Source organism: Trachurus trachurus (genome assembly GCF_905171665.1).
Source record: "Trachurus trachurus genome assembly, chromosome: 4".
NCBI classification, from domain to species: Eukaryota; Metazoa; Chordata; class Actinopteri; order Carangiformes; family Carangidae; genus Trachurus; species Trachurus trachurus.
In genome coordinates, this window is record NC_139898.1 from 19336062 (window position 1) to 19356637 (window position 20576).

Here is a 20576-nt window from a genome sequence, read left to right on the forward strand (position 1 = left end):
ACAGATACGTTTTGTTGTGTTGTAATGTTTCAGGAAAGGGATTTAAAATGTTGATTTTTAGTTGGGGTACTTTAATGTGTGTGTTTTTTTTGTGCTTTTTCCACATTTTATTATAAAGTCATGTCATTTTAAGTTGTCAGATTTGTTCACAACATTGATATTATTGACCTTCAACCTCATTCTTCTCAGGGGCTGAAAGCTTGTTGCTTAGAAGAAAATCAAATGTTCAAAGAACTTCTTCATTTTAAATGTTTATCAGAAAATATTTCATTCATGAAAAATATACAAGTGCACAAATTTCAACAAGCTCAACATTGATCAATCAAAAATACTGTGTGTGTGTGTGTGTGTGTGTGTGTGTGTGTGTGTGTGTGTGTGTGTAACATGTGAAAAAAGATTGGTTATCTATTTCAGAGAATCACAGTTATTTCTGTTGGCGCAGAGGAATGTCTGAGACGTTACTTCATTCAAAGACAACGGCAATAAAAGCCACAATAAACTCTGAAGTGCAAGTATGCATCCCTGAACTCAGAGGGAAGTCACGCCCCGTTACTGCTACAAAGGGATATATTGACTTAGCAACAAAACAGAAGCGGGCTCAGGGGCGGTGTCAATTTCTGCAGCACCGTTGCGTGTATCCCAGCTAGCATCCCAACAGAGCATTCCACATCATTGCGGTCTGCTCCCTGGCGACCGGCTCATCGCTGTAGTCCAAGATGTTCCCGTTCCACATGCCAATGCCCCTCAAACCTTTAGATTTCACGGCGTCTGCCTTTGGACAGATACTCTGCGGGTCATCATACCAAACCTGATGGATCTGTCCTTGCTGGTCCTGAATAAAAGAATTACAGAAGCGAAAAAAAAAAGAAAAGATAATTGATGATGGCACAACCTTGTGGAGGAAGCAAAGGATTTTAGACCCAACAAGAAGGCATTCACAAAGAAGAGGCGATTGTTTTGTTTGAGGAAATGACAGTGGGGTGGCTCGGGTGGATGCCACCATCTAGATAAACAGCCTTTGACTCAAACGCCTGCCTGATTTGTTGAGTCGTAACTTATTAGGACTAAGGAGAGGTGGAGTAGTTGAAGCTCAAACTTGGCAGAAAAACAAATCATTCTTAAATTGGGGGCCCACTTTGCAAACAATAAAACACCTAACCCAAACTGGACAAGTAAAAGTGTTAAGGATCCATGATAGAAGGGTTTGTTCAAAACCAGCACAACAGAGACATATTTCAACTTTTAGACTGTGTCGTGTTGAGCTCCAAATAGTCAATATGCCATTTTACGCCTGTTAAATCCTACAGTACCAACTTTCAAACTGCAGACTAATGGACTTGGAGTCCTTGAAATTTAAAGTAAAGATCACACACCTTGTAATTGAAGTAGGGAGCCTGCTGCCTGTTGTCCCACATCCTGCCAGTCAACGAGCTGTTGACCTGCGTCATGATCCACTTGTATGTTTTCTGTTTTCCAGCTGCATCGCTGCAGGGAGCTCCGCGGAAAGGAACTTGGGCTATTGAGCATATTCCCTCCTGTCATGGGAAAAGACATGAAGGGATGTCTGTGTTTACCTTTCAGATAGAGCAATTACAACAGTGAAATAAGTGGTTATAGTAGAAGTTGTAAAGATTTCTAATTAACAACATCTTACCTGGGAAAGGTTAAGGCATGGGTAGTCATAGCCGTACCATGGCAGTCCCATCACGAGCTTCTTTGGATCGATCCCCAGATTCAAATACTGGTCATAAGCTTAAAAGAAAGAAAGAAAGAAACAGTTCATACACCGGAGATGAGTAGTTAAACAATCTGACCATTCATTGCCATACGAATTGACAACAAACCATCTAGTGTTTGAGAGAGCGGTGCATTTGCCATTGCAATACAGTCCCCCATGATCTGACTCTGCTCATCGTAGGACATGACAAACAGCAGGTCACAGGACTCAGCGATGGTGACGTGATCATAACAACGCTTGTCGATGCATTTTGGTGACCAGGCAACGTCGAATGAGACCTAGAGATCAGAGTATATAGAATAAATGTGACAGATATGTGAAGATGTGATGGGTTTTTAAAAAAAAAAAAGTATTGTTCAGGGCAGGTCGGCTTGGAAAACCTGAGATCCCGGCAAATGCTGGTGGAAAGCCTCAGTGGTCTCTTTGACTAGGCTTGTCAAAGCATGATACTCCGGTGAGCCCTCTTCCACAGCCTGTTCAATGTCGATGTTGATCCCATCCATAAACTGACTTTTGGCCAAGTTGACTTTCTCTGTTATCCATGCTGTCCTGTTACCTTGGTCCACAATATAAGACAGGGGGACGTCACCTGTTTGCACCAACAAGGAAAGACAGAAAGCAAGGTCAATGTACTGTATTACTGAATATCAATACGTCACTTTACTCAACCACATCCACTCTTATTACAGTGAAAGTCGTCTTACCTTTGAGGACTACACGGGCTCCTTTGGAGTGAGCGTGACACATGAGCTCGGCATCATATTTCCCAAATGTCGCCACAGTCGTCACCATGGTCCAGTTGTAGGATTTCCAAGCCTTTCCACCAACATCAAACACAAACACCTGAAAATAGCAACCACACACACACACACATTACACTGTTTTCATTCATACTCAATTAGTGTCCCTTCAATTGTTTAGAGGTTTGTTCTTTATCAGTAAATAACCCCCTGGACAGCCACTGCAGTGTTTTCCTAATTGCAGCTGATGTGCTCACAGAGAGGCTGCAACTTACCACGACTTTCACTGTATAGATCATTTATTTCTAATGATCAAGCAGCTGCAAACCGACAAATAAAAACTAGTTTTATTTGCACTGACATAGGTCATTTTCAAAGGAAATTGAGATCAGCATCTTCATCTACATGTGTAAAAAATATAATTCATTATACGCTATTAGTTGGACTAGTGTTTGACAGGTCAAATGGTTATTAGACAGAAACACTGACCGGCTACAAATGGGATCTTTGTGATTTGATGATATGTGAATAACAGGAGACAGAAGTCCTGAAGAAGCCAAGTGTTCCCAGAAGCAGAACTGTGCCAAACACTGCACAAACACACTTTGTTCACAAAGAGGAACAACAGCTTCAAACTGAAACTTACAATAGAAACTACAGTTTAAAAAAAGGCTCAACAACACAGTTTATGACCGTTCCTTCTTCCTGTCTCGGTACCGTAGAAGGGTGGCAACCTCTTACTGATTTAAGTGTCTCTTTCTAAAACAATTTTCCATTATAAATGTTTTTTTTCTCATACTGACTGCTAAGTCATCCCATAACATTGAGCTGACCTTGACTGTTTTTGTTTTTTTAATATGATTGTCTTTAGTTAGCCTATAACCATAAAAGTAAAAATCACAATACATGGTTTACACTCAGAAGTTTAATTTGCTTCTTCTATATTCTGACCAGTAGATGTCATACTTTTAATATGAAACATCAGGAAATTGACCTTTTATCAAGACTGCTTGATCAGTGTGGTCACCATCATGTTAAATCCTATATTATGTCCTAATGTGTCAACATACACCTGTCAACGGTAGTTCAAGCAACAATTGTCACGGCTGTCGAGGCTACTTGTGTGTGCTACTGTTTACATCGTCACCGTCTTTTAACTTTTATGCGCTGATCAGCAGTGGCGGTGACGGTCTGTGCTGCTCAGGCTGGACAGTAAACAGGTTGGAGCGGGTTGTGTTGGCTGGTCAACAAGCTGCAGTGAGTGAACTACCTCAAAGTCTCTCTCCCTGTGGATCTGCCGACACAGCTCCGGCCTCTGGCACGGACACACGACAGCCCCGCAGACCGCGAGCACTGACAGCAACACCGACACCACGAACCACTTCATTTCAGCAGAGAGATTTAGAAACAGGACCCAGTGGAGCGAGTGACAGACCGAGTGAAGATTGACGTAAAATCACGTTACTATTATGGCTGTATGTAGCCTACGGAATGTGACGTGGGACAAACTTCATACAGTCGACTTTGCGCACAAACGAGAAATAATGCAGTAAAAAAAAAAAATCAAACGACAAAAAGTTTGTCATTATTGTTGTTGTGAAGTTATTGTTGTTCTCCTTCTTCTTGTTCATGTTCTTGTTCTTGTTATTTGAACTTTGTAAATGTAGGCTACAATAAGGTTAAATAGGCTACCTGCACATAAAGCACAATAATACGCTTTTGACAGCCAAATACAATATAGGCCTATTTGATGATTACACACACTGTGCCCATATTAAACAATAATGCCAAGAAATCAGTTTCTCTATTTTATAAATATAAACTCAGTCTCTCTTCTCTTTCAACCAGTTTAAAAAAATACAGAAGGTAATTTGAGTCATAGATTCGCCAACAGTCAACAAAATAAGACGGGTTTATTTGAATCCTCTGCCCAAATGTTACTGTGTCACTGCTCTGCCCCCATAAGCTGCAGCTGGATGATGTAATGAGCTGAACTTTCACCTGTGCCAACCTGCCCCAAAACAACTGACCCAACTTGTTCTAGAGTGACTACTGCTCACAGCATCACAAGCTATCTTTGGTATGCAGCAGCACTGTTTCAGGTATCATGATACACATCTTATTTCCTCCAGTATGTCAATATTATTGAATACACTGTTTTATGTATTAGTTTATGTAGCCTAAATAGTGCAGTTTTGATTAAAGGTTGAAAAATTGAAAAGCTTACAGTGTGACATGGCATTTGTCATGAGCAAAAGGACTTCGCAACACTTAGACAAACATAGGCCTACAACTTTTTTTTCTCCTTTTTTATTTTATTTCCAGCAACAAAGCATTAAAGCAGAAGTAAGCGATCTGGTCGTTTTGGCTAACTTCTTGTCAGCCGATGGAGTTAGCAGTCCCCGCCCTCGTCCCTACGTCACCACAGTCACGCGCATCCCTTGGCTGCCGTTCTCTCTCCTCATTGGATAAAGGTTGTAGGACACAAGGAAAGTTTTCTCCTCGGCTTACAGCAGAGACCTGTGTTTCAGACCAAACACTCTATATAAGTGATTGCCGTCGGAACATATAACTATTTAAGACTTATATTAACACAAATATTCCGCTTACTTCTGCTTTAAAAACATTTCAGTATTGTAAAATAAATGTGCCTTACACCTTTATGGGTCATAAACCATCTCCTTTAGACTTAGTTTTTATGTCAGCCCAGATGTTTTCATAAAACATTACTTACATATGTCAAAAATGTGAACCTGTGTCTGACCTGAAAATATTTTAGGAGAGTTAACACTGCGTGACACTGACTAATTTTTTTATTTTATTTTTTTAATAATTCATGACTGAAGTTGAAGAAGCTTTAGGCTGATGGACAGAGTTTTGGGATTCACCAGGATGTTTCTCTGTGGCCTGGTCATTTTGCCCTGGTCAATTTGACCAAGCAGCTGTCATTTCTGGCCTGCTTGCAATGTGTTCTTCTAACCCAGGGCATTTGAATGACATGTTTGGTCAATCAAAATTAAGTGCAAATTATTGAAAAAACAAAATTTAATAAAGGGTGCGTTGTTTCAAATATGTTTTGTGTAGGCTATTTTGTTTTATTTTAACCAAAACTGAGTACACACTAGTTAATGATGACTTGGTCAGTAAAAAAATTGGTCAGTGCAACAAATCACCATAAGATGTTAAGAAGTAGGCCTATATTAATTAGGTTAAATGCGCTTTGTATTTTTGAATCCATTTTTGAAAATAGTGTGATGTCAAAAATGCTGGATTGTTGCCTTTGGACGTTTAACAGTTCAAGGAGCAAGTTGACAGGACTGTGACAAAATTACAGGTCAGGACAGAATGACATTTGATTGAAAGATTGGTGCTTTCCTATGCTTGCTCAACTGAAAACAATTAATAGCATTACAGAAAAAGAAAGAAAAAGTGCTGATTATAATAGGCTAATTTATGTTAGTGTGAGCCAATAGATGCAACTGAACTGTTACACTTATCACAAGTGTGATTAAGTGATATTATCAATAAGACTTCAATAAAATTGCAAATAGCACTCGTGGTTATGGTGAAACTGATGTTAAACTATTTTATTTATGTATAAATAAATCATGTTATTGTAAAATGTCATCACACTGTAAAGTCCTCAATCCATCTTGAATGTGCGATGCCACAAGAGAAAAACATTGTTGAATTTGGGATGGAGGCTGATTGTGCCATATGAGCCAAGAGTCAGGTTAAAATGACTTGTACATCTGTGACATTTTTCACTTTGTTTGCCTAATACTGGGAATGGGACTGTCATTGACAGTGAAAGCTGATTAGTTAATGATACACTTCGATGGGCATTCAGTCAGCAAAAATGGGCTTTATAAGGAAGCCTCTGGAGGCTCTTGGTCACATCCACCAGCCATGAGGGTGATCGTGCTAGCTCTTGCTGTGGCCCTGGCAGGCAAGTCCTTTATTTAAAAATGTATACTTTTTTTTTTTTTAATTAAAGTTAAATTTAACTTCGTTTTTTGAAGATTTGTTGAATGAGATACTATTGCAAATATGATGATGAGTCACAATTTGGTTTTATCATATAGAAACATTTTTACACTGTCTTGCAAGTTGAATGCAGTTTTTAAAAAATGGACTAAAAAACAAACAAAAAAAGTAAACTAAACATCTTGCATTAAAAATGAAAAATCATATTGTATTTGTACTTTATCAACACCAAATAACATATTCTTATTTTGCAGCCGGCAACCTTGTCAGCTTTGGTAAGTTTTTGTTTTTATTAACTTCACATGTCAAATGTGCAATATGAACAACAGTTTTAATTCATGGCATGTGCCTGGTTTTCTTGATTATCCTGTCTCATTTATCTCATCAGAAATAATATTTCAATATTATTGCAGCCCCAGAATTTGCAACTGGAAAGACCTACGTGTACAAATATGAAGCATTTCTCATGGGCGGCCTGCCTGAGGAGGGTCTGGCACGGGCTGGAGTGAAGATCCGCAGCAAAGTATTGATCCATGCAGCAGCTGCCGACACCTTAATACTGAAGGTAAAGACCAACACACCTTTACGGTGATAGCATAATCACTCTGTCTTAATATGTTCTCATTTCATTCAACCTGTTTCTTTTTTCTCTCAGCTTGTTGACCCCGAAATCTTTGAGTACAGTGGCATCTGGCCCAAAGATGCTTTCATCCCAGCCACCAAGCTCACCTCAGCCCTGGCTGCTCAGCTCTTGACACCCATCAAGTTTGAGTACGCTAACGGTCTTGTGGGCAGAGTGTTTGCACCAGCTGGCATCTCTGCAACTGTGCTGAACATCTACAGGGGAATCCTCAACATCTTCCAGCTGAACATCAAGAAGACCCACAATGTCTATGACCTGCAAGAGGTATAGCTAAAATACTCTTTAGATTTTCACCCACAAAATGCCACAATATTTAAACTAACAAACCACATGTTGACTTGTATCTACTAGCCTGGAGCACAGGGAGTCTGCAAGACCCACTATGTCATCAGTGAAGACACCAAGGCTGACCGCATTCTTCTGAGCAAGACCAAGGACCTGAACCATTGTCAGGAGAGAATCGTTAAGGATATTGGCTTGGCTTACACTGAGAAACGCACTGACTGCGAGGCTGTAAGTGCACTTTCCCTAACACTTCCTGTCCTCTAATACAATGCAGCGGGTGTGACAATGCTGTGGGTCTTGTTGTTCATGCAGAAAGAAAAGACGCTGAAGGGAGCCGCTGTCTTTAACTACGTCATGAAGCCAGCAGCCACAGGTGCTATCATCTTGGAAGCAACTGCTACAGAGCTGATACAGTTTTCTCCTTTCAACATCTTGAATGGTGCTGCACAAATGGAGGCTAAGTATGTTGTTTGTATTACAAAGGAGAACGCAGTATTGCAGCTACTGTTCTTTGCACTTAGTGTCACAAATTGCACAGTAAATGAGTGTTTATGTGTACTCACAGGCAAATCCTGACCTTCGTTGAGACTGAGAGGACACCAGTGGAGCCCATCAGAGCTGAATATCTTCACCGTGGATCCCTGCAGTATGAGTTTGGCAGCGAGCTTCTCCAGACACCCATCCAGCTTGTGAGGATCAGCAACGCAGAGGCTCAGGTACTTATACTACAGACAATGTTCCCTATTTTGATCAGATATTTCTGGCGTCCAACCTGTACTTGCAAACTTCAATGGGAAACATATTCTTTCCTGTCAGATTGTTGAGGTTCTGAACCACCTGGTGACCTTCAATGTGGCCAAGGTTCATGAAGATGCCCCTCTGAAGTTTATCGAGCTCATTCAGCTGCTGCGTGTGGCCAGATTCGAGACTATTGAGGCTCTCTGGGCTCAATTCAAAGTTAGACCTGATCACAGGTAATTATGGCTTTCGATCAAAAAAGAGTTATGAAAAAAATGCAGCAGCAACAACAACAAAAATATACAATATTTTTTAATTTGTCTTAGGCACTGGATCCTGAATGCTGTCCCTGCCATTGGTACTCACGTTGCTCTGAAGTTCCTTAAAGAGAAGTTCTTGGTTGGTGAGCTGACAATTCCTGAGTTTGCACAAGCTCTGGTGGCATCTGTGCATATGGTGACAGCCGATCTGGAGGCCATCAAGCTTGCTGAAGTAAGAGGAGTTTTAAAAAGGTCTTGTGTGTTTTCAATAATATGAGAAGATGGACAATCAGTAATCAGTCCTTTATTTTCACCACTCCAAAGGGGCTTGCAATGCACCACAAGGTCCAAGAAAATGCTGTCCTGCGTGAGATCGCCATGTTGGGCTATGGCACCCTGGTTGCCAAATTCTGTGTAGAGAACCCAACTTGCCCAGCTGAGCTTGTGAGGGTATGTATCATTTCTGGATGTGTCTTATATAGTAACTCAAATCCAGTTACAACATGGATGACACAAATGTTTTTCTGTTCAGCCCATCCATGATCTGGTTGTCGAGGCTGTTGCCCAAGGTAAAATCGATGAGCTCATCATTGCTCTCAAAGTTCTGGGTAATGCTGGACATCCTGCTAGCCTTAAACCAATCATGAAGCTTCTCCCTGGCTTTGGAAGTGCTGCTGCTAGTCTGCCACACAGAGTTCACATCGATGCTGTTCTGGCCCTGAGGAACATCGCAAAGAAAGAGCCCAAGATGGTGAGACTAGATATACTGAGTCCTTCCATTACTAAAAGTAAATACACTTCAAACCCATTGTGTAATGTACATGCGTATTTTGTTTATAATACTCATCTTTGTAAATTAGATCCAAGAAATGGCTGTTCAGCTCTTCATGGACCAGGCTCTACACCCTGAACTCCGCATGGTTGCTGCTATTGTGATGTTTGAGACTAAGCTGCCCATGGGTTTGGTGACCACTCTTGCTGACGCTGTCCTGAAAGAGAAAAATCTGCAGGTCGCCAGCTTTGTCTACTCTTACATGAAGGCCATGACCAAGAACACCATTCCTGACTTTGCCCCAGTGTAAGACTCTGAATATATACATTTGCTATATTTAAACCTTTTTGCACCTGCAATCTCACATATTCCGATGTTTGACTTTCAGGGCTGCAGCCTGCAATGTTGCTGTGAGGATCCTAAGCCCCAAATTTGACAGACTGAGCTACCGCTTCAGCAGAGCCCTCTACCTTGATGCCTACCACAGTAAGACGATAATAGATGAATAATTTAGCACTACAGATGTCAGATTAAGCCATGTGGTTTGACGGTTCTTGACTCTTCCCTGCAGGCCCTTGGATGATGGGTGCTGCTGCCAGTGCTTTCTACATCAACGATGCTGCAACTGTTTTGCCAAGAGCCATGGTGGCCAAAGCTCGCACATACATCGCTGGAGTTTATGCTGATGTTCTTGAGGTATGACGATTACGTCTTGTTAACATAATGAAACATTTTTCAGTGTCTTAGGGTGACTTCATTTTAAAGGAGCAAGTCTCTCTTCTTAAATGATACAGTGATATACAAATGTAATCATAAGCCTATAATATATAAGACAAGTTATGTTTTCACCTTTTCAGGTTGGAGTAAGAACTGAGGGAGTTCAGGAGGCCCTTCTGAAGGTCCACGAGGCTCCTGAGAATGCTGACAGGCTCACCAAGATGAGACAAGTCATGAAGGCTGTAAGTGCAAGGGATAATTCAGATCCTACAACATTTTTTTAAGAGTAATCAAAGAGCATTTTATTCGTAAAAGCTAAAATGCCTAATTCAATTTACTGGTGTCCTCCTAACAGCTTTCTGAGTGGAGGGCTCACCCCTCAAGCCAGCCCCTGGCCTCAATGTATGTGAAGTTCTTTGGACAGGAGATTGCTTTTGCCAACATTGACAAGGCTATTGTTGACCAGATTATTGAGGTACAGCATGGTCGACTGTCCACATACAGTATGATATATTTTGAACTGAAAACTGCAAATCTGTTGTCTCATAAGCCATTCTGTCTTTACAGATGGCCTCTGGGCCTGCAGTTTACGCACATGGCAGGATGGCTTTCGATGCTCTGCTGTCTGGTTTTGCACTGCACTATGCTAAACCAATGCTGGTCGCTGAGATCCGTCGCATACTTCCCACTGCTGTTGGTTTGCCCATGGAGCTGAGCTTCTATACTGCTGCTGTGGCTGTTGCATCTGTTGAATGTATGTACCACTTGTGTATTTTAACTGACCTGAGCTAAAATGTAATATTGTTTCCAACTGATACTAAAAATGTGGTATTTTTCATAGTCCAAGCCACGGTGACACCTCCACTGCCTGAGAATTTCCATGCCTCCCAGCTTCTGAAGTCTGACATTAACATGAGAGCTGCAATTGCTCCCAGGTAAACTGATTGTAGCTCACTTGAACAAGCTTATTTGTTTACCAAAATCTTGACTGTCATCCAACACAAAAGTAAATGTGTCACTCAGGGAAATCACTGTCTGTATTCTCTGTCCCTTGTAGTGTTTCCATGTACACCTATGCAGTTATGGGCGTGAACACTGCTTTCCTCCAGGCTGTCCTGGTGTCAAGAGCCAGAGTTCACACAATTATTCCTGCAAAGATGGAAGCAAGAATTGACATGATCAAGGGCAACTTCAAGCTCCAGTTCCTGCCAGTTCAGGGCGTTGATAAGATTGCATCTGCACTGTATGTTCTCCCCAAGTAAAATATATTATCTGGCTTTGAGATTCTGTTCTCTCACAAGTACTTTTCTTTTCTCCAACAGTGTTGAGACTTTAGCTGTTGCAAGAAATGTGGAAGATCTCACAGCCGCCAAGATCACACCAATGATTCCAGCTGCGGCTGCAGTACAGCTGTCAGCACAGACATTCACCTCAAAGGCTTCTAGGTTGGCATCCACTCTGGCTGGTGGCATGGTGAGTTTGATTCACTGAAAGCCTTTTTCAACATGAAATCCTACACTATTCCAAAAATAATTAGGTAACCTCTATTGTGGTTTTTCAGTCAGCATCATCTGAAATCATCTCTGTTGACCTGCCCCAAAAAATTGCCAACGCACTGAAACTGCCCAAGGCGTTTGAGAAGAAAATGTGTGCTGCCATTGAAACCTTTGGAATAAAGGCCTGCACTGAGATTGAGTCTCGCAATGCTGCCTTCATCAGAGACTGCCCGCTCTATGCCATTGTTGGAAAACATGCCATCATGGTTGAAGTTGCTCCAGGCAAGTGAAAAGAAAGACTTTAAATAACTGATGAAAGTAATCCTTTAAGAAGTTGCAAAAAATAAATGTGTCAACTTTTTTATTTGATTGCAGCTGCTGGACCAGTCATCGAGAAGATTGAAGTTGAGATTCAGGTTGGAGATAAAGCAGCAGAAAAGATCATCAAAGTGATTAACCTGAGCGAGGAAGAGGAAATTCTTGAGGACAAGAACGTCCTGATGAAACTCAAGAAAATCTTGGTTCCTGGTCTGAAGAACAGAACATCATCTTCCTCCAGCTCCAGCAGCTCTCGCTCCAGCGTCTCCTCCTCTGCATCATCCAAGTCTTCCTCCAGTTCTTCCTCCCGCCGCAATAGCAAAATGGTTGACATGGATGCCACCATTACCAAGACATCAAGGAGAGTGAGCACCCGCTCCAGCAGTTCCTCCAGCAGCAGATCAAGCAAGAGTTCAAGAAGCTCCTCAAGCCTTCGCAGCGCTTCAAGCAGCCGTTCATCTAAACTTTCCAGCCACTCTTCCAGCTCCAGCTCCTCCAGGTCCAGCTCCCTGTCCAAGGTGAGGGACAACTTCACTGCTGACATTTAAATATAATATAATCAAAGTATGTGCAGGAATTAATCTGCTAATTTTTCTTTTGCAGCAAGAACTGTACGACATCACCTTTATCAAGAACCACATCCACCAGGTAACTATTAGATTGTGTTGTGAAGAGCATGTCACAGCCGAACAATGTACTTTGTTTAAGCAGACTAAATGTGTCATTTTCTGTGATTTCAGCATGCCATCTCCACAGCCCGTGCCGCCAGCAAGAGCAGTGCCTACAGCTTTGAAGCCATTTACAACAAGGTAAGTCCTCAAACACCAGGAAGAGTCAAAAAATCTAAACTTTGATTAACATCAATCTCTGGTTTGGACATTCAGGCCAAGTACCTCGCCAACTCTGTCACTCCTGCTGTGACTGTTCTGATCCGTGCTGTGAGAGCCGACCACAAGGTTCAGGGATACCAGATTGCTGCTTACTTTGACAAAGCCACTGCTAGACTGCAGGTTATCTTTGCCAACCTGGCTGAGAATGACCACTGGAGAATCTGTGCTGATGGTGTGATGCTGAGCTACCACAAGTTGATGGTAAAAAAAAAAAAAAAAAAGATTTTGGTGACATGAACCAAGCTGAAATAATGATGAAAACTTGACATTAACTTTAACTTTAAATTTCTCACAGGCCAAGGTTGCCTGGGGCATTGAATGCAAGCAATACGAGACTGAGGTCACAGCTGAAACTGGCCTTGTGGGTCCGGAGCCTGCATTCCGTGTGAAGATGACCTGGGACAAACTTCCAGGCAGCATGAAGCGCTACGCCAAGGAGTAATATCACAAGCTAATACACATTTTCAAATATTCAGTGTGTCTAAGTAATGAACCCCATGAAACCCAGAGGTTATTGAAAATGCTTGAAAATCATAAGCTATCCTCAATATGGCAATGTGTGGGAATTTCATACTTTCTTATTTCCTACATTAAATTTGATACCTCTTTAAAACATTCAATATTTAATTAACTTTACATCTGTCTAGGATCTCTGAGTACATCTCCCGTTTTGCTGAGGAGGCTGGAGTAAGACTGGCAAAGGTCAAGAATATGAAAAACCAGATCAAATTGACTGTGGCTGTTGCTACCGAGACAACCCTGAATGTGGTAATGAAGACACCAAAGGTATGGTTTTATTGCCCATTATTATAACAGAAAATGTATTTGTCACAAATTGTTACTCAAACTGTATATTGTGTTTTAATTTGAAATTACCAGAGGACCATTTACAAACTTGGAGTGGGTCTCCCTGTTTCACTGCCACTTGGAGAGACTGCTACTGAGCTGCAAACATACCAGGACAACTGGGCTGAGAAGATCTCCTACATGGTCACCAAGGCTCATGCAGGTGAAAACATTTAAGTAGCAGGCTTCATATTTTTCATCGCTGAATTTTAAAACTGATCTGTACATAGCTTACTCATTGTTTTTTTGTTTTTTGTTTTTGTTTTGTTTTTCAGCTGAGTGCACCATGATCAAAGACACCTTGGTCACATTCAACAAGAGGAAGTTCAAGAATGAGGTGCCCCACTCTTGCTACCAGGTTCTGGCTCAGGATTGTACCTCGGAGCTCAAGTTCATAGTTCTGCTCAAGAAGGACCAAACAATGGAACAACAGCAGATCAATGTGAAGATTTCAAACATGTAAGAACAGCTAGTACTTAAACTGTTGCAACAGTCCATAAAAGATATAGAATAATTCTAGTTCAATTTTTTTTTCAACAGTGACATCGACATGTATCCAAAGGACAACACTATCATGGTGAAGATTAATGGAGTGGAGATTCCTATCAGCAATCTGCCATACCAGCATCCTTCAGGTTCTTTGTTTTATTTAATCAAACTGAGCTCTAAATTTAAATGATTCAGTTTGTTGAAAGTTTTTTTTTTTTAATCACACATTTACACTTATCTGCATTTATTTTTAGAAAAAATTCAGATCAGGCGGAAAGGTGAGGGCATTGCTGTCCATGCTCCTAGCCATGGTCTCCAGGAGATCTACTTTGATCTGAACGCACTTAAGGTGAAATAACAAAACTTGCTTTGTGACCTTTTTAGATTATAACTTTTTATTACATAGTTCAAATGCAGTCATGCAAACACTAAACTGTTTGAGTGTTTCTTCAGGTTAAAGTTGCAGACTGGATGAGAGGACAGACCTGTGGACTCTGCGGAAAGGCTGATGGGGAAATCAGGCAGGAGTTCCGCACACCCAACGAGCGAGTGTCCAAATACGCCATAAGCTATGCTCACTCCTGGGTTATGCCTGGAAAAAGCTGTCGCGATGCCTCTGGTACTATACTTGAAATCTACATGATAAACACAAACACATTCCAAACCATACAAACAGTCAACAAACAATGAGTATTAGACTTGGATTTTAACTCCCTTAGTTTAACATAGTGCTTACCTTCATGTCCTACCCTTTTCCAGAGTGTTACATGAACCTTGAATCTGTGAAGCTGGAGAAGCAGATGATCCTCCACGGTCAAGAGTCCAAATGCTACTCTGTTGAGCCTGTGCTGCGCTGCCTGCCCGGCTGCATGCCAGTGAGGACGACCACTGTCACTGTTGGCTTCCACTGCCTCTCCATTGGTGAGTCTGCAAGAAACAGCTAATAGCTGGTTCACAAAACTGAGTTATAACATATCTATCTGGAGCCTAACTGCTTTACTCTCTCCACTGTTGCAGATTCTAACGTGAATCGCTCTGAGGGTCTAAGCAACATCTATCAGAAGAGCATTGACCTTCATGAAACAGCAGAAGCTCACATGGCCTGTCGTTGCACTGCTCAGTGTGCTTAATCTCATTGTCTACACTCATATTATGTTTTAGTCCTAATTAAAACTGCATGAAATGTAAACTTTTAAAAAATAAATTGCAAAGCACGTGAAACAGTTTTGTCTGGAATTTGTTACAAATGCAGCTGCTATACAGATAACTTCTGGAAAAAATCCTTCAAGAGACCATTCACCCCAAGAATCCATTATCATACATGAACTCAAACACTGAATGATTAAATAAATAAATAAACAAACATATAAATAAGAAATATTCTGAATCAACATACATCAATTTATCTCCCCATAAAATAAGAAAAAGAACCTAAACTACCCCTCACTTTCCAGCCGCATACTGTAGGCTACTGTTCCTCCACAGTCCCCCTGAATGAAAACACCACTTCAATGACACTTTTCTTGCAGAGTCGGAGTAACTTTATATTTATACTAACTATATGAAGTAGAGAAAGGATGTGGCACAGATCCTCCCTTTCCTGTCTAGCCCTTCAAATCCTCCAGAGAGTATCATTCAATCTAAATCTTACAAATAGCCTCTCTGTTACTTTGGTTTTAACACAATAAATATATCTTTCCACTCTAAGTCTTGTTTTAATTCTATATAACATCACATGATGTCAGTTTCTGCAAATTTGAGTCTAAGTCTAACATCTCAGCCAGTTTGTTCAGCCACTCATTGTTGTTACACTGTTGTGTGAGGGTTACTACTTCTGGGTGGAGCTTCTACTCTCCCAGGTGAGGGCCCGTCCTGGACAGGAGGTCCTGATTCACAACCCCTGAAAGGCCCCTGACAGAAGTTTCTGTACCACCTGAAGGCAATGCAGGGACTTCGTGTCCCTTGGTGATTTACAGTATGTAGTACACAGTGGCAGAACTGTCTATCCTGAGCAAAACATGTCTGCCCCAGAGGGAAGAAGGGGGAGCCTTTAGCGCAAGGTGGACCACACTCAATTCTATGACGTTGATGTGTTCGCTATCCCAGGGTGGTGCCCACATCTATGCACTATCCTGTCCTCCCAGACTGCCCTCCAACCTGTTAGGAAGCATCTGTGGTCACCACCAACTTCCTTGGTGGTATGTTCCCAAGGGGAACCCCTTGGAACAGAAGCATCTTGTTCCTCCATGGGCATAATGCTCAGAGACATGTATGTCACCTGAAGTTTCACATGTCTGTGCAAGTGTGGGTGGAGATTGAAGGCATTCAGCCACCTCTGCAGTGGCTGAACCCTGAGGAGGCCCAAAGGAACAACAGCAGAAATCATTCCCAGTAGCCTCTGAGAATGGACCAATTCTAGTCTCCTGACAAGACAAAATCGATCCAGGGAGGTCAGAATTTTAATCACCCTCTGAGAGGTCTGAGACGCCAACATCGTAAAGGAATTCAATCAGAGACCCACAAAAACTGTTCATATTTACCTTGAAACCCAAGGACTGCACATGTGAGATCACTCTCTGTGTATCTTTTACGACTTGGCTACGGGACAGAGCACAAATCAGCCAGTCGTCCAAATAGGGAAGGAGCTTCCTCTGGGTCACATCTCTAACTGAGGAATGAGGCTCAGACCTATATATAATGTGTGTGTGTGTGTGTGTGTGTGTGTGTGTGTGTGTGTGTGTGTGTGTGTGTGTGTGTGTGTGTGTGTGTGTGTGTGTGTGTGTGTGTGTGTGTGTGTGTGTGTGTGTGTGTGTGTGATATACATTTCAGAACATTACATTACACATATTTTGCAAGACTGGGGTGGGAGGACACCACCTATGATGATACCCCAGCACCAGCAGGAGAATATTGTAGTTGAGATGGTCCATCAAAACGATGCCATTACTCTACATGTATATGTATGTGTAAATAGGACAAATGTAGCATGTGATGTTGATGAATTGCTGTGGCCTGACCAAACTCAAAGATAAGGTGAAACTCAAAGGCTATGTGATCAATTATGTACAGTCTTTTGATTTTTCTATCATTTACATTGCATTATACAGTAGGCTGTAGACTTTCTGTATTGATCAATTTCAGAATGATGATGTTTTTTTCCCCACACACAGCACCTATTAGTGTAATATAGTTCATGTTTGATGAATGCAGAGTAAATGCTCAATCCACAGAGTTGTGAAATCTTTTATTTTCTTTAGTTTTGGAGATAGAAAATGTATGTGCTATACTGTAATGTGATCAACAAATATATCTCCATGAGCTACATTGCCCTGACCACTGTGTTTTTATTTTTTTGGTGTAGTGTGTAATGAATGCTCAGCAGTGTTTCTATTTTGACGGATTAGTGCAACATCTGACAACATTGTTCGGTTTTGAGCACAAACTATTTTGAGGCGATGGTATGGAGGTTTTGTGAATGTAGTGTGAGAAAAGAGTTTTGTGTATACAATTCTGAGAAAAGGGCAGGAGGGTTCAAAAATTGTGTTTTACTGTAACAATGGGCTTTATGCACAGCTCCACTACTTCCTGAAATAAGCCAGCTCGTTTATTTCCTGTCTTACATTATTGGACCAATTGATTAATCCAGGTGTGTCTGACCTCACAACAATGGTCAGGCACACCTGGATTAAACGAGCTGTCTTATTTCAGGAAGTAGTGGAGCTGTGCATAAAGCCCATTGTGAAAATCTGTAAACTCAAAATTGATCACACTTGTGGCTAATGAGGTGAAGAAACCAATATAAGCCAGTTCAGGGAGCCCTGGTTGTTGGAGTTTCACTATGGATATGTGGCAAGGTGAAGAGGGCTCCAGGCGGGGATTGAACCCACACCTCCCGGGTAAGAGTCATGCGCCAGGCCAGTCACCCAAAGGGACATCCCCTTGGCCAAGTAGCCAGGGCACATGATCAATTCGAGGCATAGTGACAGGACCTGCACCACTGTCACAGATAGAAACAAACAGAGAAGCAGAGGCAGAGTAAAGTCATGTGGCCTAACCCAGTGCGTCAACGTGATGCTGTAGATGAATACAGTTTTTGCCAAGTGCTTACACCCAAAAAGCGAATGCTTAGACCAAAGCTTCAAAACCAAAACTTCTTGTATAGCTAAAACACGTTGTGACAATACCTTAAACACATTTTCTGCTTTGCAATTCTTCAACACAGTTGTCGCAGAACATTACTCACAGCTTTCTACATTAGACAATTCAATCAAAAATGAAATACCTTGTCATCATTGGGAAGACACAGTAAAAGGTCAAATACATCTGGTAATGGGCTCTTTGCACAGCTCCACTACTTCCTGAACTTAATGCTGCTCCTTCATTTCCTGTCTTACATTATTGGACAACCTGATTAATCCAGCTGTGTCTGACCATTGTGACTCCTGTGGCCTGATCCAGTACAGAGAAATGATGCTGCGGTTGAGTAATGCACTTCTCATTTGTATATTTTTGTACTTTATTTTTTATGTAGGCTTACTGTATACAAGTGCTAAATGCACAAGATTTCTGTTTGTTTTTGTACTGTACAAGTGCTACATGTAAAATGTACAGGATTTCTGTTTTTTTTTTTTTTACAGTACTATGTATAAGTGCTAAATGCACAGGTTTTTTGTTTTGCAAGAGGAGAGGATGAGAGACAACAGGGTGAAGGAAGAGAGGATGAGGGAGGGAGGGATGAACTGGGAAGAAAAAAAGAAGAAGGAAGGAAGGAAAAGGGGATGAAATTGATGTGGAGAGGGAGGGAGGAGGGTGAAAGAAAGAGAAGGAGAGAAGTGCTAAATGCACAGGTTTTTTGTTTTGCAACATGCATTTAGCCTACAGTGAACAATAAACATTACTAATTTCTACAGCTACATGTCTTGAGCATTATGTTTTCTATTTTTCTATGTAGTGTTTAGTGACTGCTCAGTAGTGTTTTTTAATTTTGATTGACTCGGGGCACGATTTGACAACATAGTTCAGTTTTGAGAACAGATTGAACTGTTTTGAGGTGAAAGTTTGGTTTGCAAGAAAAGTCTGAGGTTTTGTGAATGTAGCTTGAAAATTGGGGTTTGTGTTAACAGTTTAGAAAAAAGGAGAGCAGCTTTCGAGAAATGTGTCTTCGCAATTGAGAAAAAGTAATGTGACCAATAAACATTTCTCCATGAGCTACATAACCCGAAACCTGTGTTTTCCATTTTTTGGTGTAGTGTGCATGATTGCTCAGTAGTGTTTCTATTTTTACCGGTTAGTAGAAGGTCTGAAAACATTGTTCAGTTTTGAGCTCAGGTAAAACTATTTTGAGGCAATGGTTTGCTTTTGTAAAAAAGAATCTGAGGTTTTGTGAATTTAGTTTGAGAAAAGAGTTTTGTGTTTTCCTAAATAAATTTAGAGCAACATGGAGCCACTACTCTGTCACATTACTTTGGACAAAACAACACTGCATTGTGTGCCCTGTTCAGTGCCTGCTAAATGCACAGAGAAATGAGAGAGTATGTCAGTAAAACAAACAACCAATTGCATACAGTTTACTGTAATTAAAACATTTTATTAAATAATTTGGAGATGTGTAACCCTACAGTCTCTTAGAGTGATGGTAGAGCATTCTAGAGGAGCTTAACCAGTATTTGCATATAAACTAAAACTTTGCTGCTGAAATGTTGGGATAGGAATGGCACATTATACTTGACTATGGATTTTTCAGTCACTAAGAATGGAATTCAGTTAGTGAATCAGTGATTGAGGATATCATAGTGTTTGTCTATATGAAATATTAGAGACAAGACAGTAAACAAACTGCATGCAACAATAGCATTGAGCTAATACACTCTATAAATAACAAATACACAACAATAAGGGTGTCAATAACAGTATAGGTTTATCTAATTTATTTAAATGTTTAGCTTGAGGAATTTTTGATTTTCAACACAAGTTATTGTTGTGGGTTTTTACGAGCATAATTCAATAGTGATCTACAGTGATCTACAATCTGCTTTCGAACAGTTTCAATCATCACTGAATGAGTTAAAGTTGGTCCTTAACGCAAAGAAAACTAAATTCATGACCTTTACTAGAGCTCGCTCAATTAACATCACTCAGCTCGAAATACACACAAAGGGAGGTGAAACTATTGATAAAGTATCATCATATAAATATCTTGGCATCTGGGTGGATGATAAACTGTCATATTCTGTACATGTGTCTCAATTGCTGAAAAAACTGAGGGTCTTGTTGGGATTTTATTACCGAAACAAAAATTGTTTTAATCCTGTTGCCAGGAAAAAATTAGTACAGTCAACTTTCTTGAGCACCTTGGACTATGGAGACATTATTTATATGCATGCTGCCCCCTCAACTCTCCAGTGCCTCAACACAGCTTACCATAGTGCTATTCGGTTCATCACCAACTCAGCATTCACAACACATCATTGTGTTCTTTACTCTCTGGTCTCCTGGCCCTCACTGTCACTCAGAAGACATCACCACTGGATTACTTTCACCTACAAAGCGCTCCTCAATAAGTTGCCGTCATATCTGTGCGATCTGTTATCTCCAGCACACACTATATACAACTCCCGCTCCTCTACACGGAAGTTGTATAAAGTCCCCAGGACTCAC

General features: G+C 41.0%; 2 protein-coding genes across 2 annotated transcripts; one reads left to right on the top strand and one right to left on the bottom strand.

The window, feature by feature from the left end:
* Positions 1-235: 235 nt before the first annotated feature.
* ctbs (chitobiase, di-N-acetyl) lies at positions 236-3935 on the bottom strand. The gene is made up of 7 exons (XM_083969711.1): positions 3749-3935; positions 2443-2581; positions 2119-2327; positions 1845-2016; positions 1655-1752; positions 1374-1535; positions 236-832 (listed from the first exon to the last, which is right to left on the bottom strand). The coding sequence occupies exons 1-7, from the start codon at positions 3863-3865 to the stop codon at positions 644-646; spliced, it is 1086 nt and encodes a 361-aa protein (XP_083825837.1). The 5' UTR covers positions 3866-3935; the 3' UTR covers positions 236-643.
* A 2357-nt stretch (positions 3936-6292) lies between these two features.
* LOC310984689 (vitellogenin-2-like) lies at positions 6293-15140 on the top strand. Its single transcript, XM_083969992.1, has 34 exons — positions 6293-6427; positions 6720-6740; positions 6879-7030; positions 7121-7372; positions 7460-7621; positions 7706-7854; positions 7959-8109; positions 8210-8367; positions 8458-8623; positions 8716-8841; positions 8924-9142; positions 9252-9469; positions 9552-9649; positions 9735-9859; positions 10021-10122; positions 10236-10355; positions 10448-10634; positions 10722-10815; positions 10938-11123; positions 11203-11353; positions 11442-11658; positions 11752-12212; positions 12298-12342; positions 12435-12503; positions 12579-12785; positions 12880-13022; positions 13232-13370; positions 13464-13593; positions 13706-13889; positions 13971-14065; positions 14174-14268; positions 14373-14538; positions 14679-14840; positions 14937-15140. Exons 1-34 carry the CDS (start codon positions 6304-6306, stop codon positions 15047-15049), a joined length of 5187 nt encoding a protein of 1728 aa, XP_083826118.1. The 5' UTR covers positions 6293-6303; the 3' UTR covers positions 15050-15140.
* The last annotated feature ends 5436 nt before the right edge of the window (positions 15141-20576 follow it).